A 17,301-nucleotide genomic window follows, 5' to 3' on the forward strand; every position below is an offset into this window, starting at 1 on the left:
AGCATATGTAGATAGATAGTAAGCTGGCTTCTGACCAGAAGGTTCCCCAAACGCTCAAATGAAGAGGGCTTTACTTTGGGCTAACAACAGGTACATGAATAGCCCCACTTTTTCCAAGATTTTTCCTTTTTTTTTTTTTAATGTTTGTTTATTGATTTTGAGAGAGAAGGAGTGTGAGAAGGGGAGGGGCAGGAAGGGAGAGAATCCCAAGCAGGCTCCACCTTGCCAGCACAGAGCCCGATTTGGGGCTTGATCTGTGAGCCGAAACCAAGAGTCGGATGCCCAAATGACTGAGCCACCCAGGCACCCCTTTCCAGGGTTATTTTTGAAGAAAGTACTCTGATTTTAATTTCTGCCCAGGGAAAATGATCGTGACCGACTGCAGGCAGAGCACGGCCCAAGGCCCGTGCTACCGCCCCCCCCCCCCCCCCCCCCCCCCCCCCCCCCCCCCCCACTTCGTGTGCTCTGCCGTAGACCAGCTTTCAACTGACCCCTAGCTTTTAGCTTCCCTTTCCGGTCCCTGAAGGCTCCTGGCTCTGCTCCCAGAGGCCCTCCGTCTTTGCTGTAGCCTCTCCTTTGTGGCTTCTTCTGTTCTGTCCCATAATCAGCATACTTCCATCTGTTTACCCTCTGGCAGGAGGTGAGATAAGTGGTCCACTGATGATCCCCCCTGGTTTCTTTGCTGTTTTCTTTTGTATTCCTTTATTGTCATTTTAATGGGGCCCTAGGGACAAGCTGAACCCTCAGCCTATTTTGTACCAAAAGGCATGATTTGTTACATAAACAGGCTTCTGAATTCAACCTTTTCACTCCAAATCTTTTTCCAAATCTAATCTTTGATTTTTTTCTTTTCATTGGAACCAACATTCTCTAGGAGTCATCTGTAGGCTTGCTCAATTACTTGTACTTTTATTTTCTTTGGGAACGTTACAGGTTAGATGTCTTTCCTTCCTTATAAGACCATGTCTAATGCTTTTGTCCATGACTCTTACCTAACCCTGGGTTCAATGGCTTTTATGTAGTGGACCCTTAACAGATGCTTGTTAACTTTCTAAAATAAGACAGAAATGCAATACCAATTTTCCATTTAAGGGTACATTTTAAAAAGTTAATGGAAAAAAATGGGCCAGGTTTTTCATGCTCCAGAGTCAAGAAATAATCAAGTCTCCATTTTGCAGAGTCATTGCTCCAAATACCATTCGTTGAAACAACATTTAATAAATAGCAACAGAACTTGACATAGGACACAAAGGATTTTATTTTCAGATAGTTCTAGAAGAATGAAAAACTAGAGGCTAAGCAGAAAAGAAACGCATTTAAGGGAAAATAAGTAGCTGGGTACTTAGAGATGATTAATCAAGTCCAAAAGTCAATGGATAAGACTATTCTAGCATGTAAAAGACACATTAATAGGTATTTAAATCAGCTGGGCCTTGGTGTTCCATATGTGAAATGGGCACAGTACACATCTCACTGGGTTAATATAAGGATTAAATGAGATAATAGCGAGAAAATAGTTTACACAGAGGCTGCCACGACATAAGCAGCACGATAAGTGCTGGCTAGTATCATTACTAAAAAATTAACTTTACAGTGTTAACAGGGCTACCAGCAATGGCTTTTTCATTGTTGTACAGAACCCCTTGACCAAAAGGACACATAAAAGTATCCAATATGGGGAAACTAGAAATCAAAGATCCCAGGACAGATACACACCTTTGCTGTGAACCCTCTCATAACAAGATACGTATAGTACGACATCAAGTTTTTATGTTGCCCACCAGACCCCAAGCTATGAATGAACCTGTGGACAGGAAAGACTACTCTAGAAACGGTGACGAAATGCAAGTAGTAACCGTAAGTCTTAGCCTTCCCAAGTCAACCCTGACTTCCAGCAGCCACCCTTTTAAAAATATCCAGTTTGTGTCTGGTGCTACCTTTAAGGCCTCAGAAACAGTACCGTTTTATCATCACACGAAGTAATCTTACAGATGAGGAAGTCGACACCTGCTGTCAGAAGCCGGGTTCCCACCGCCCGGCTAGCTACGAAGCTCCCATCTTTCCTCTGAGCCGTGCTGCCTCACCACAGGATTCACAACAGTTCATAAGAAAAGAGGATTCTTTGCTTAACATTTTGGCACGTGATTTCTCAGGAGACTCGGAAAGCTTAAATGAGAACAAGTATGATGAAATGGCTACTTGTCTTTGGAGAAACCTACATGGGTTTCACAGCAAGTCAGAAACAGCAGAAACCTGGGGCGCCTGGGTGGCTCAGTCCGGCTAAGCATCCGACTCTCGGGTTCAGCTCAGGGCGTGATCCATATGGAGCTCTGCGCTGACAGTGCTGGGGATTCTCTCTCTCCCTCTCTGCCCCTTCCCCACTCTCACTTGCTCTCTCTCAAAATAAATAAACTTTAAAAAATGTTTAAAAAAAAGAAAGCTGAAACCTGATATAAGATAAATAAAATGTTGTTATTTTTAATGCTCCTGTTAAGGTATAAAATGGATAATAAAGGAAGTTTATTACAGCTGGCACCCACTATCCTGAATTCTAGTGATGCCTGGTAAATACTGATGGTGTTCACAAAGTATGTTCTCCATAATCCCATTTACTACTTTCTCAGGGGTCTACAGTGGGAATGGAAAAACACCCAAAAATTCAGAGGAAAAAAAAAAAAGATACGTCAAACTAAAGGAAAAATTCCCAGGTAGCAACACCGTTTTTTCGGGTTGGCAGCAGCCCCTGTGTTTGGAAGGGGAGGGCAGAAGGCAGTGTCATTACCGACTGCTCTTCCAGGCACCCGCTGGAAAACGGAAGCAACGGGAAAGAAGATGCTCTGCTAGCCCGTGTGGGCTCTAACAACGCATCCGCGGGAATCTGGATCCGGCACATTTCCGGCCGGGAAAACTGAGGCAGCCAACATGCTGTGGGAAACACCCACTCTCTATAAAGTGACAGCGTCTATTAAGGTGTTCAAGACCGGCCTCTGACCTGCATCTCTAACTCGGAACTTGTTAGCACGAACCATGCTAGTCCTTAACCATGCCCACAAAGCACTCTGACATTCAGGAAATGATAAAGAGAAATCATAAACCCTCGCCCAGAGCCACAGGAGATGAGAGGCAGCCTACAACCACCAGCATCTATTTCCTCAAAGATGGGGAAAGGGGCTCCAAACATCATGCAGGAGACAGTGCTACAAACGGTCGTTCCTCTCCTCTCCTGGTGGGGTGTGCTGTCTGGCGCGACAGCCTCACGGAGAAGGAACGCAGGCCCCCCGGCCGGCGCGGCAGGGGGGGGGGGGCGCGCAGCAGGCGCAGGCCTGGGCCTTTCCAGCGGGCGAGGCTGCCCCCCCACGAAAATGGCAATCGGCTATTACCTGCCAATTCAAGTTACGCGTTTGACAAACAGAAGTGTGCACAGTGAGGTCAGGCCTTGCCCGGCCAGGAGGAAGGAGGAGACAGAGTTCGGAGATGCTGCTACTCAGGAATACTCCAGCAAGGTCCCTTCAGTCGTGGCAGTGTGCTGACTAAAAATACGGGCACAACTCTTCCAAGAGAACCCACCAGACTTTGAAAGCAGCTTCGATTCCATACGTCCCGGGAGAATGCAGGGGCCAACATCCTGCAACAGTAGCCTCAAGGCTTTGCACATTTTGACCTCGTTTTAAGTATAACACATAACACATGTTTCGTAGACGTATGAGAGGGAACTGCGTTTATCTTTAATTCTAAGTGTCTACACCCTAAGATTCGGTCATTCCAATGCCAGGAACCCCACTAACAGAAACACGTCCACATGCTCACAGATTTCCTCTCCCTCTAGATACAGACCCACACACACCCTGCGTTGCTCATTACAAGGAATATGGGAAAATTCGAAATCCTGACTGTTCACTCACTGGTCAATGATTAAATAAATTACAGCAATTTACACTGTGGACAATCTCTAAATGCCAGGAATAAACGCAAAGATCTTCAAGGCAAAGTGAAAAACACCAGTTATAGAACATGTAGAGTTTCAACCCCATTTGCATAAAAAAACAAAGCTCTGTGTAGTCCTGAGACAGTAGGGGACTTTCCCTTTTTACTCTACATTCTGTTTTGTTTATGGTTTTCCAATGAGCATGTCTCTTTTGTAACTTACAAACAAAGGTAACGTGTAAGTACATAAAGAATCCTATGATGAGTAGAACAATCAGCCGTAACCCTACTATCCAGAAGGCTGTTGTATTTTGGTGCCATAGAATCCTTCAAAATATTTTCCATTCAACTTGCACTACTACCAACTTTGACAGCCTGTATTTAAAAAACTCAACTTTCCCCATGCATTCAATATTCTTTTTGAAAAAAAATTTTTTTTCAAAGAGAGAGAGAGCACAAGCGAGCATGGGGGAGGGCAGAAGGAGAGGGGGACAGAGGACCTGAAGCAGGCTCTGTGATGACAGCAGAGAGCCCGATGCTGGGCTCTGTGAGATCATGACCTCGGCTCAAGTTGACGCTTAATTGACTGAGCCACCCAGGTGCCCCCTATTCAGTATTCTTTATTTTTTCTTTAAAAAGATTTTTTTATGTTTATTTTTGAAGAAGAGAGACCGAGAGTGAGCAGCGGAGGGGCACAGAGAGGGAGACGCAGAATCCGAGGCAGGCTCCAGGCGCTGAGCTGTCAGCACAGAGCCTAACGTAGGGCTCGAACTCACAAGCAGTGAGATCATGACCGGAGCCAAAGTCAGAGGTTTAACCAACTGAGCCACCCAGGGCCCCTCAATATTCTTTTAACACATTATTTTGAATGGCTGCTTCGTGTTCTATCCTATGGGTACCACAATTTATTTAAATAATCTTCTATTATGGAAAACTTGGGTTGTTTTCTCATTTCTCTGTATAAGAAAACCACTGTGATCATTATTCTTATACATACATCTGTGCACACCTTTCTTATCTTAGAATACATTTTCTGATGTTTAATTTACCAGATCAAAGAATAAGACCATTACTAAATTTAACTTATTAGGCCAAGAGAAAGGACACCAGTCTCATGTTCTGAGAAAATCTGTACCAATTTAAACTTCTACTCGAAATGTGTAAGTGTTGGTGACAGAGTAGTTTTCTGGGCACCGATTCAAAGCATTACATTACAACGTTTTAATCACTGCCACTTTGAAAGACAAAAACGGCATTTCTCTATTTCTGTTTGTAGTTCTTTGATTAGTCTGGTTAAACACATTCCCATATGTTTACTGACTGCTTGGCGCTTGTTATTTTGAGAATTGCCTACTTATAGGTTTGTGCATTTTCTACCTTGATCACTTCTGTTCCAAGAACTCTGAGTTCTAACAGATCACAAACTCCTGTACAAAACCTCCCTACAACAATATACCAGGTGACCTAAGAGATAGAAAGGTTTTAAAAGATGTAAGAGAGGAACAAGAAGCATCATTTTAGGATCTCACTGAAATGCAGCTAAGGTATCATCAGATTTTTAGTCAACCTCCTTGCATTTAAGGTTAAAATTATTTTTCTTTTACCATTAAATTCTTCAACTTCCAGCTCTGGGGCGACCAGGTAATACTGTTCACACAGCATCTTGGCAGTTTCATACGCATCTGTAAAGAAAGAAAAAAGTTGAGCTTTCGACACAAGCAGATAGACATAAAGAAACATAAATAAACAAAACCTGGACAGTTTCTAACCGGACGGATTTAGAATTATTGCTTTATAAAAAAAAAAAAATAGGGGAACTTGAATGGCTCAGTTGGTTAAGCGGCTGAATTCAGCTCAGGTCATGATCTCGCGGACTGTGGGTTCGAGCCCTGCGTTGGGCTCTGTGCTGACAGCTCAGAGCCTGGAGCCTGTTTCAGATTCTGTGTCTCCCTTTCTCTCTGCCCCTCACCTACTTGCTCTGTCTCTCTCTCTCTCTCAAATATAACAAACATTAAAAACATTTTTTTAAATCGTCTTTTTTGGCTATAATAGAATTATCATGACTGAACCAAAATTTCTCTTCCTTTAAAGTTTTAATGACTACAATAGTATCAAAATACTGCACTAATGACAATATGGCCAGTGTATACTAAGCATACATTTACTTAACTTCTAAATATTCCTAAAAGGTATCTTTCGTGAAAACCTATGAACTTAGGACTATGCTTCTGAACACCATGCAACCCGACCAAATTGCAGCAAAGAGATTTGTTGTTACACTATTACTGACTCCACTCCCTACGCCATACCATTCATCTCTGTGACTTCATTGTTTTATAACTGGGAGGTCGTAGCTCACCACCAACTTCGTCCATCCCCCCTGCCCCCCGCTTTGTGGCAACCACCAGTTTGTTCCCTGTATTTGAGAGTCTGTTTCTGTTTGTTCATTTCCTTTGTTTTTTAGATTCCATATGTAAATGAAATCATATGGTATTTGTCTTTCTCTAGCTTATTTCACTTAGCATAATACCCTATAGGACCATCCGTGTAGCCGCAAATGGCAAGATCTCCTTCTTTTTATGGCTGAGTAATATTCCATTGTGTGTATATACCACTTTTTCTTTATCCATTTATCTGTCGATGGACAATGGGTTGCTTCCATATCTTGACTATTATAAACAACGCTGCCATAAACATAGGGGTGCATTTATCTTCAAATCAGCGTTTTTGTTTTCCTTGGGTAAATACCCGCAAGTGGAATTACCGGATCATATGGTACTTCTATTTTCAGTTTTCTGAGGACCCTCCATACTGTTTTCCACAGAGCCTGGACCAAATACATTCCCCCAAAGGGTGCGTGAGGGTTTCCTTCTCCCCACATCCTCAACAACACTTGTTATTTCTTGTTGTTTTGATGTTAGCCATTCTGACTGGTGTGAGGGGCTATCTCTTTCTGGGTAGGATTTGCCTGGTGAGAGACGGTGACTACATTTATACTCAGTGGTAAACACTGAGTTCTGTACAGAACCATCCAATCACTATGCTGTACACCTGAAACTAATATAACAGTGTATGTCAACTATATTTTGAAAAAAATGTAATTAAAAAATATGACATTCTGGAAAAGGCAAAACCACAGAGACAGTAAAAAGATGAGCGGTTTTCAGGGGTTCAGGGGGAGGTAGGAAGGGCGGGGATGAAGAGGTAGAGCAAGGGGCATTTTTAGGGCAGTGAGACTATTGTGCATGTACCGCGATGGTGGGCGGGCGTACGACATTATGCACTTGTTAAAGGCAACAGAGCAGCACAACACACAGAATGAGCCTTAATGTAATCTACAGGCTATAGTTAATAACATATCACTGTTGGTTCATGAACTGAGATAAAAATGATTTTAAAATATCTTTTTAAAAAATACTACTGCCGAAAGTCTTAAGACGTGCCAATTATTTGTAATGAAATATCAGTAAGTATTTGCTAGAAGAAGGGGTTTCCATGAGCCACACACTCTAAGTTACCGGAGACACGACCATAGCTTAAAAATGTCCTTTAAGTTAGTTAAAGGTAACACTGGGGCTGGTATTTACCAAAGTCTGAGGAACAACAGTTTGCTTCTAAAAGGAAAAACAAAAAAAAAGACACAGGCAAAGAAGTTCAGGCCTATTAAAGGAAGAGCTGGAACAGAATTCAGGCAGTTAGATCTCAAAAGACAGAAACCATTCAGAAAGCACACATGCACTATTATAGACTGCATGGGTGCCTTTTCTCTTGACCTATAAACAATGTGAGGTCAGGGCTTCTTTTTCCACATGCTCTGTAACTTAAACAGAACTTCGTGTATACTTATTAGACGGTCAATACATATTCCTTCCTTTGATAAATTTTAAACCTTTTAAAAATTTATTTTAGCATTCAAGAGTCTCTCATAGTTGGAGGAGGGCACTTGTGGGGATGAGCACTCGGTGTTATATGGAAACCAACTTGACGATAAACTATTAAAAAATTTAAAAAATTAAAAATAAATAAAAATTTATTTTAAAAACAGCTTCACTGAGGTGCGCCTGGGTGGCTCAGTTGGTTCAGTGTCCGAGTCGTGGTTTCAGCTGAGGTCATGATCTCATGGTTCATGGGTTTGAGCCCTGTGTCCGGCTCTGTGCTGACAGCGCGAAAGCTGCTTGCAATTCTTTCTCTCCTTCTGTCCGTCCTTCCCTGCTCATGCACTCTCTCTCAAAATAATAAATAAGTAAACATTTTTTAAAAAACAGCTTTAGTGAGATAGAATTCTCATATCCCTAGAAGTCACCCACTGAAAGCGTACACACAATTCAGTGGTTTTTAGCACAGGTGCAGAGTTGTCCATTCATCACCACAGTCAACCTCACATTTCCCTCCCCAGGGTAAGAAGCTCCGTGTCCACTGGCAATCGTCTCCCCCAACCCAGCCCTAGGCGGCCACGGGTCTACTTTCTCTCGGTAGATCTGCTCTTCTGGACACTTTACATATGTGGAATCACACAATGCGTGGCCTTTTGTGTCTGGCTTCTTTCACGGAGCAGAATGTTTTCAACGGTCGCCCACGATGCAGCATCTATCAGTACTTTATTCCTTCTCATTGCTGAACAGGGTTACACTGCACACGTGCACACGGTGTTTATCCATCCATTTGCTGAGGGACGTCTGGATTGTGTCCACTTCTTGGCTCTTACGAATAATGCGGCTATGAACATTCATGCCAAGGTTTTTTGGGAACACACATTTACATTTCCCTTGGGTACATACCCAGGAGAGGAAAACGGCAGGATCACAAGGTATCACAATGTTTACGTCTGAGGAACAGCCAGGATCTGTTCCAAAGTGACATTTTTTTAAAGTTCAACCTTTACAATTTCTGAAGCTCAGATATTCAGATTATTTTAAAATGCTTCAGAGGTGCATCTGCAAAGTTCTCACCTGGACACCAGCTCTCTGGAGACAGGCTTGTAATTTTTATATACTCCGCACATCAATACTGTGCGTAAAGTAGTTACTTGTAGAAGACTCAAGAGCTAAGAGAAAGAAGGAAGGAAGGAAGGAAGAAGGGGGGGGAATAACCCCTACAGAATTTAAGTATGTTAAAATTTGACATCGTCAACTTAAAATAATATAAAGATAAGATTCAGGTATGTTCCGACCATAACTTTTGGTTCGTTTACCTCATGTTGCTACCAAATTAAAATTTTACATAACATGTGACCACAGAGTAAAAATTCTAATTACTTCACTAAACTTTTAGAATTAAGCCACTGTAAAGAATCACAGATAGAGACACGTGAATTAACTATGACAAGATGAAATAATGAGGGACAGTCAATGGAAATGTTAGCAAGAGGAGAAAAATATTTTTAAAACAATGAGTTGACCAGTGTGAAAACAGACGTTAAAGTAGGACTGAGTTAAAACTCTAATAAAAGGAAATGAAAATTTGGAATTATACTAAATTTACAAGTTTCTTCCTAGAGTGTAAGAAACCTCATCAAATATCTGTAAAGTAGTTTCATAAAAAGACAAGAAATCAAGACTCGCTCTTTGCTGTGGCTACGCTGCTCGACAATGCTACATCTCCACCTAGTGACACGAGTGCACAGAGCCGACCGAGAGCCTCCTCGGCCACTTTCTTTAAACTGATGAATACTGAAATCTGAAAATGACGCTTCGTTAACCACATACAAAGCCAACACACCTCCACAAAACAACTCCTCCAAGTAGAGAACACCTTTAAAGATGTTTAAACATCATTCTTCTATTCACTGCAGATGGAAAAGAACCCAGTCCCACTAAATGTGCTCGTTCCTCATGGCATTAGTTTGGCCAGGAGCATGAGATAACAGCATTATTCAGAAAAGGGATTGCATAAATAGAACATGGGCAAGATGATACGGTATGGTTCCTAAAACCACATATGAATAAGGATTTTTAAACCATACTACTAAGTACAGTGTATCAGTGCTGTAATTATGAAGTGTATTGTGGGGGTGCCTGGCTGGCTCAGTTGGGAGAGCACCCAACTCTTGAACTCAGGGTTGTGAGTTCAAGCCCCACACTGGGACTAGAGGTTACTTAAAAAAAAAGAAAGAAAAAATAGAATTGCACTATGATCCTGAAAAACCCAAGACATTACAATGAGATTCACATACAACAGCCAGTCCAAAGTATTTGTTGGGCCATAATGGTAAAATATATATTCATATGCATCAATTTCCATAACACATCATAATACCGTGGACACAATACATAGCTAGTAAGCATGTATTAAGTCGAACAATCCTCCTGCCCATGAGAAAGTTCTCAAGGCGTAGTCAATGACACCGAAGACAGATGTTCTTTTTGGTCAGAATGCGAACCAGAGGTCTAGAGTGTTTCCCAAACCTGGCTGTATGTAGACTTTATTACCAAGTTGGAAAAAAAAAATACAGATAATAAATGAACCCCTGGAGATTATGATGCAGTAGGTCTGTACTGAGGCCTAGAAATCCACATTTTATTTTTAATTTTTTAAATGTTAATTTTGAGAGAACGAGAGCGAGAGAGAGAGAGAATCCCAGGCAGGGCTTGAGCTCACTAATCAGGAGATATGACCTAAGCCAAAATCAAGAGTTGGACATTTAACCAAGACACCCAGGCACCCCTGGGAACCCACTTTTTACAAAACTTCGCAAATAATTCTGAAGAGAAGCTAGATTTGGGGCCCACTTGGCGGGAAAGCTAAAACTAGGTCATGCTATTCTGTTACTGACTCTCAGGACATTAATAATCATGGGGTACTGGGGTGCACGACACCACATGCATAGTCAAACAAAAAAAATTCTGTTTTAGTTAAATGACATAAAAATGAAAAAGCTTTAAAACAACATAACCAAAATTCAACTACTGGCTTATTAATTCATTTCCTTTATTCTAGAGTAAAATGCAAGTTCTACTTACAATAAGCTTCGTAATAAGACTTTTATTTTTTTTTAATTAGAAATCAAAATTTTAGGGGCGCCTGGGTGGCTCAATCGGCTGACCGACTCTTGACTTCAGCTCAGGTCAAGATCCCAGGGTTGTGGGATCGAGCTCCACACCGGGCTCTGTGCTGACTGTGGGTGGAGCCTGCTTGAGATTCTCTCTCTCCCTACTTCCCTCCCTCTCTCCCCACCCCCTGCTGCATCCCTCTTCCCCCACCTGCACACCTGCTCTCTCTAAAATAAACAAAAAGGGGGGGGCGCCTGGGTGGGTCAGTGAGTTGAGCGTCCGACTTCGGCTCAGGTCATGATCTCACAGTTCGTGGGTTCAAGCCCCGCGTTGGGCTCTGTGCTGACAACTCAGAGCTTAGAGCCTGTTTCAGATTCTGTGTCTCCTTTTCTCTCTGACCCTCCCCTGCTCACACTGTCTCTCTCTTAGGAATAAATTAAAAAACATTAAAAGAAATTTAAAATTTTTTTTAAAAATAAAGAAACCATTTTATATATGATAATTTACCAAATCACTTTTATCAGCAATATATTTTGGCCAGGATTTACCACCAGTCTTTAAAAGGAAGTATCAAGAAATGACTATTGCTGTCCCTGAACCTAAGTGCTGTTATTTTAAAAATCTCTTTTCAAGGAAAATAAAGCGCTGTTCCTACAGTAGCTAACAAAACTGTGGGTGTGGCACGCAGATACTTCCCCAGGCAACCCAAATGTAAACACATAAGACTAAATCTATTTTATTTAAAAGGGTAGGTAGGATTAAGGGGCACCTGAGTGGCTCAGTGGGTTAAGCGTCTGACTCCTGATTTCAGCTCAGGTCATGATCTCACTGTTCATGGGACTGAGCCCTACATCGATGAGTCCCACTGTCAGTGCAGTGCCTGCCTGGGATTCTATCTCTCTGCCTGCCTCTCTCTCTCTCTGCCCCACTCGTGCTCTCTCTGCTCTCTCTCTCAAAATAAATAAACACTTAAAAAATAAAAAAATTTTAAAGGGTAGGGTAAAGGTTCACATAGCAAGTAGTCGGGCAGATTCAACTTAACCAAGAGTTAGGTTTTTTTTAAAAAAAGCATACAAAAAAATTTAATGGATTATGGAAGTTACTTTATAAAGCTTTTTTATTAGAAGATTTACCTATTCAAAACTCACCACAGAATTCTGCTATCAAATATGAGCCTCTATCGCGAATACACATAATCATTTGTTTACAAGTATCTTATAGGAGGCTGAACAAGGATAAATTTGAGTGACTGCTAAAGAAACAAGCATGAAGGTGCCACGGTCCCTAACTTGGGTCTAGCAGGATACAAAAAACTGTCAAGCTCAAGATTAAAATGTCGCTTCTGGAAGAGGTAACATAAATGAGCATAAAACATTACAAAGTCACAGACACCTACTGAAGGGTGGCCACAATCCTCACATCTGTGGTCGTGGGCAAGAAGATGGGCTGAGCCACCTGTATCCGTTGTTTGAGAATTTAGGATGGAGACAGGCAGGGCAGGAGACACAAAGGCACACTGAGAGTTATCATGCTCGAGAGGGCCTGGCATGCTCACCTTTGCCTTAAACGAGCTGCCCTCCGCAAGCGTTAAGCCTACAGACAGAAGAGAAAGGCGCAACCTCAGTTGCAAAGATACACAGAAAACAATCTTGTTTTCTGCGTCCAGGTTCCAGTGACCATGGGACCTAGTAGCTTCTTCTTCTTTTTTTTTTAGTTTATTTATTTTGAGAGAGAGAGAGTGAGTGAGCACGTGCATAGAGAGAGAATTCCAAGTAGGCTCTAAGCTGTCAGAACAGAGCCCAACACGGGGCCGAACTCACGAACCACAAGATCATGACCTGAGCTGAAGTCAGATGCTTAACCAACTGAGCCACCCAGGCGCCCCTCTCTTCTAGATTCTTTTAATATATCAGTTTCTTGCCCTAACATGAGTGGGCCTCTGTTACTTACAACCTCAAGAGCCCTAAGTAAGAGCACAAGACATTATTTGTGAACCAGAATAATGACACACTCTCAGGATACCATTTGTATGCTATTATGCTAAGCAATAACAGCGTGAAGCAACAACATAGGCGAGCTAACATCACTGTGAGAGCTGACTTTTGTACCAAGTATTTAAGTTTGTACCTTTAAAATGATCTTACCACAGGATTTTCCATTTTATTTCCTGGTTTCTTAACAAAGAAAGAAGAGAAAAGGGTCACAATGGAAGGCACCTCCCAGAGGATAATAGAACAGCTTTACACCACTAATTCCAGCATTCACGACCACGAGTCTGTAATTTACAGATGGGTGAAGGTAGATATTAATGTGCTAAGTAGGCAGCAAGGAGGCATGCTTCAATGTTCTGCACATTCAGTCAGTGTTAGGCAAGACGCACCCACTTTTACACATTTCTACAACCGTCTAGTCAAAAATAAAAATGCTGCCCCTACCCTTCTACATAAAAGTTTTCTGTGGTCTGTCTCAGGAGATCTAAGTATGGTATCGTTGTTAGTTCATGAGAGCTCCGTGAGGCTGTGAAACACACACGCGTGCATACGTAGGCGTGTGCACGTGCACACAGGTCATGTGGGTTTCACGTGTGACCGTGCTGAACTCGGGCAGGATCTTCACAGCTGCGAAAATCAATAGTGGAGCTGTCATTAAAACCCAGAACCCCTATTTCCTCTGCATCGAGCTTCCTAAAACAAACAAAAGGTCAAAAATAATCAAGACTGAGACAGGATGTGAGAAGGCAAAAAAACCTGAGAAATCTCATAGGATGTGAGAAGGCAAAATGCCAAAGAAAAAATACCAGCAACCCAAAAAACAGGAAGGGAGCAGTAAGACTTCACTAAGAGTCAGAAGACACAGGCGCGCCCTCCTTCCGCTCTCTGACAGTGCCCAGGAGCACTGGGACTGGCTGTGGGGCGTGGGCCCTTTGAGACCTTCTGATCACTGCAGAGACTCCAGGGCCTTTGTGCTAGAAGACCGGAAACATTTCTAGGTCTTTTGACCACTGGTGCTTTCTGCTTTCTTCGTTCTCTCTCAGTCTTATTTTGAGCCAGAATGAGCCTGTGCCCTGGTATTCTGACACTCAGAGAATTGCGACTAGGGCGCAGAGGGAATGAAACGGGAAGGTGACTGTTGAGATTGGCTTTAGTCTACAGGGAGAAGAGACTTTCAGGTTTCCTGCTGGGTTGTCCAGCCCATTTGGCCACAGTAGGAAAGGTACCTGATTTAAGGCCAATACCCCATTGAGGAATAGAGTATACACACTGGGCTGGACAAACCGTTCGAATACGGAGTTGATAAGTATAGCAGATGAGATACAGGAAGGACTCCAACTATACTGGTAACAGAGGACAGAGAAGAGCCTATACTGTCAGGTGTTCAATTCATCCAGGAAGGTCGTGAGTGATGGGCACTCGTGGACAAGAGGAAACAGACGAATACAATGGAATTTGTAGAGACAAGGATCACTCACGCTATGTGTGGCTGCACACTCATGTGTAAGTGTAGTATGAACTCAAACGTATAAAACAATGGTCTCACGGGAATAGGTCATTTTTATTCTCTTTTCTCCTCCCCCCATCCTTTTCGAAACTTCCTTCAATGAGCACTTTTTAGTATTTTGCTAACATGGTTATTAGTCCTCTTACCTGACCCAACTGCGAACAGGAGCTGGATGACCAACAAAAACGCTCGATCAGGTGGGAAGCTCTAAAGTAGAATTATCATTATAAGCACTAAGTTCAATTGCACGTTTGGATATACAGGTACTCCTCCGCCAACCTTTTCACAGAAGGCCAATGCCTCTTCATTCCATATGGACTGGTTTGGGGTTCTAGGTCATCTTTCTCAGGTAAGTATGTACATGTATCTATGAATACCAACTCCTATTCCTTTAAAGTGTACTAAATTTAAAGATACTTGGAAGCAATGTGAGCTCAGATTCCTCCTGCGGTTTTTCCTCAGCGCTGCCCTGTAACCTAAGAGTTATCTGTACCCTGTCACTTCATTACATTTTTAAGAGGCTCTTTTTTGTCAAGTCTTTCCAAAGCATTCAACTTGATTTTAATGGAGAGAAATCTCTCTTTTCTACTAGTATTTCTTCAGTTTACATAATATTTATATAAATTATGGAGTCACAACAGGTGGAAAACTTATACCAATGGCTTGAGGACAAGTAAATGGCCCTTAGTAAGCATCCACCTCACCAGATGGAAGGAGCATAAGAGCATTCTAGAAAGTATGCACGAGCATACTCAGCGTGTCATGGGTACCAGGAGGCATGACTCATGAAGGGAATGAAGGGTGGCAGAAGAGTTGATCATGTGAATGTAGCCTGATGTGTTTCTGTACTTTCAGAATCTGAAACCACCCTCCACCGTTGATTTCCTTAAGGGAAGAGGCTGTCGAAAAATGAAAAATCTGGTTTGAAAGACGCAGGGGGAGCAGGAAGCACGCAAGCCCTTCCTCCTGAGCACGAGAGCGCACGTGTGCTCGGGAAAGTGGCATCACCAGGAATCCAGGCTCTAAGTCATGCCAACAAGTGGCAGGAACGATGACATGAGGACACAGTGAGCTTTATGCACTGTACGGCAGCGGTGGCGCTGGGTACAAAGTGGCGGGGCAGAGCTGTGAGCGAGCGTGGGAGGGGGCGGGGGAGGGGCCGATCCGGCACACGGTCAGACCACGACCACAGGGGCCAAAGGAAGCAGGAGGCCGTGAGGTAGACCAGAGGCATAAACTTCCACTTTCTGTCTTGCAGGTGTCAAATGAACTGCTTTGCACGTCTCTTTAGCTAGTTTTCAGTGCAAAACTTCTGTCCCCGGGAGTGCTGCGAAAGCAAAGAAGAGCAGCTGCAGCCGCTGAGAACTGTACGGCGCACTTACAGGGACGAGCGGGGCTCGCGGTGGCCTGCGAGCGTGGCACAGGGCCGGCAAGCGTGGCACAGGGCCAGCGAGGGCTGTGCACTCAGAAGCACTGCGAACCACTGGCTCTTTTCGCTCCAAGAGTCAGGGCAGCGGGCTCGTCCTCATCCTCTCCTATGACCCAACTCACCTTAGCGCTGCTTTCTCTGTGCTCCGAAAAGCGCCACCAGTTGCCTAGAACTGTTACTTATCTAATTGTATCGATTCCTGGTTTAAGTCTCTCTAAAAATTAATGAAAGACTGCGAAGAAACAATGAGATGATGAGGAGTCTTTATCTACAAGCTGATTAATAATTGCGAACATATGCAAAAGTCCAGAGCACACGCTATAATGAACCCTCACGCACCCACTAGTACCCTTAACGGTGTTCAACACATGCCTGGTGTTTTCTGCTAGAATTCTGAAGCAAAACTCACATGTCATTTTATACCACAGGTGGTATTTCAAAGATACCTTTCTAGAAGCTCAGACTTTTTTAAAAAAAACATAATCACAACACAGTATCACATGTAAAAACAACAGTATTTCTTGAATGTCAAATGCCCAATTGTCTTCTACATGTCCTAAATGACTTTTAAAAATATTTCATAGCTTATGCCAGAAAGGAAAGGGTGCCAATCTATTATATAATCAACGGTATAAACGAGAAGCCAAATGACTTCTACGAGGCCCAAGGACTACTGCTGGGAAACCTGCTTACGGTCCCTACTGGGTGAGAGCCCTGCTTTACGAGCTCTCTCTAGATTAACTCATTTAACCCTGTGATAAAGATGACTTACCAACAGCATCGTTTTACAGATGAAGAAACTGAGGCCGAGAGGGATTACCTAACACATTCAAGGGTGCCGAGCTAACCCAAATGTTCATCAGCTGATGAATAAACAAAATGTAGTATATCCACAGTGGCCCATTACCCAACGGTAAGAAGGAATAAAGTACTGACCCACATGCAACGTGGGCGACCCTTGAAAACATTCTGCTCCGTGAAAGAAGCCAGACACAAAAGGCTGCATGATGTGTGATTCCACTTATGTAAAGTGTCCAGAAGAGCAAATCAGAGAGAAAGTAGACCCGTGGCCGCCTAGGGCTGGGTAGGGGAGATGACTGCCAGTGGACACAGAGCTTTTTGCCCTGGGGAAGGAAATGTGAGGTTGACTGTGGTGATGAATGGACAACTCTGCACCTGTGCTAAAAACCACTGAATTGTGTGTACGCTTTCAGTGGGTAGATTGTAGAGTATGAGAATTCTTTCTCGATAAAGCAGGTTTTAAAATAGTAAATTATCAAAAGGTTTAAAATCTGTCAAACCAGGGAATGTTTACTGACCATCTTACAGGCATACGCTAAATTCAGTATGAGTCCCAAAACACATGTCAAACACAAAAGCTTATAGTTCGAAAGAAAAGGTACATATTCAGTACACAGTCATGTCCTTGTGCTTTCTGGATTTGTGCCTTCTTCTCTACAG

General features: G+C 42.8%; 1 protein-coding gene across 1 annotated transcript in view; it reads right to left on the minus strand.

Annotated features, from left to right (window-relative positions):
• The window catches only part of PDK3 (pyruvate dehydrogenase kinase 3), a 66,827-nt gene that overhangs the window by 14,536 nt on the left and 34,990 nt on the right, over positions 1-17,301 (minus strand). Inside the window, exon 6 of the mRNA XM_039257243.1 lies at positions 5,529-5,606. Coding sequence (XP_039113174.1) covers positions 5,529-5,606 — 78 coding nt within the window. The remainder of the gene's footprint in view (positions 1-5,528; positions 5,607-17,301) is intronic.

Source organism: Hyaena hyaena, unplaced genomic scaffold, assembly GCF_003009895.1.
Source record: "Hyaena hyaena isolate Hyena2069 unplaced genomic scaffold, ASM300989v1 scaffold_611, whole genome shotgun sequence".
NCBI classification, from domain to species: Eukaryota; Metazoa; Chordata; class Mammalia; order Carnivora; family Hyaenidae; genus Hyaena; species Hyaena hyaena.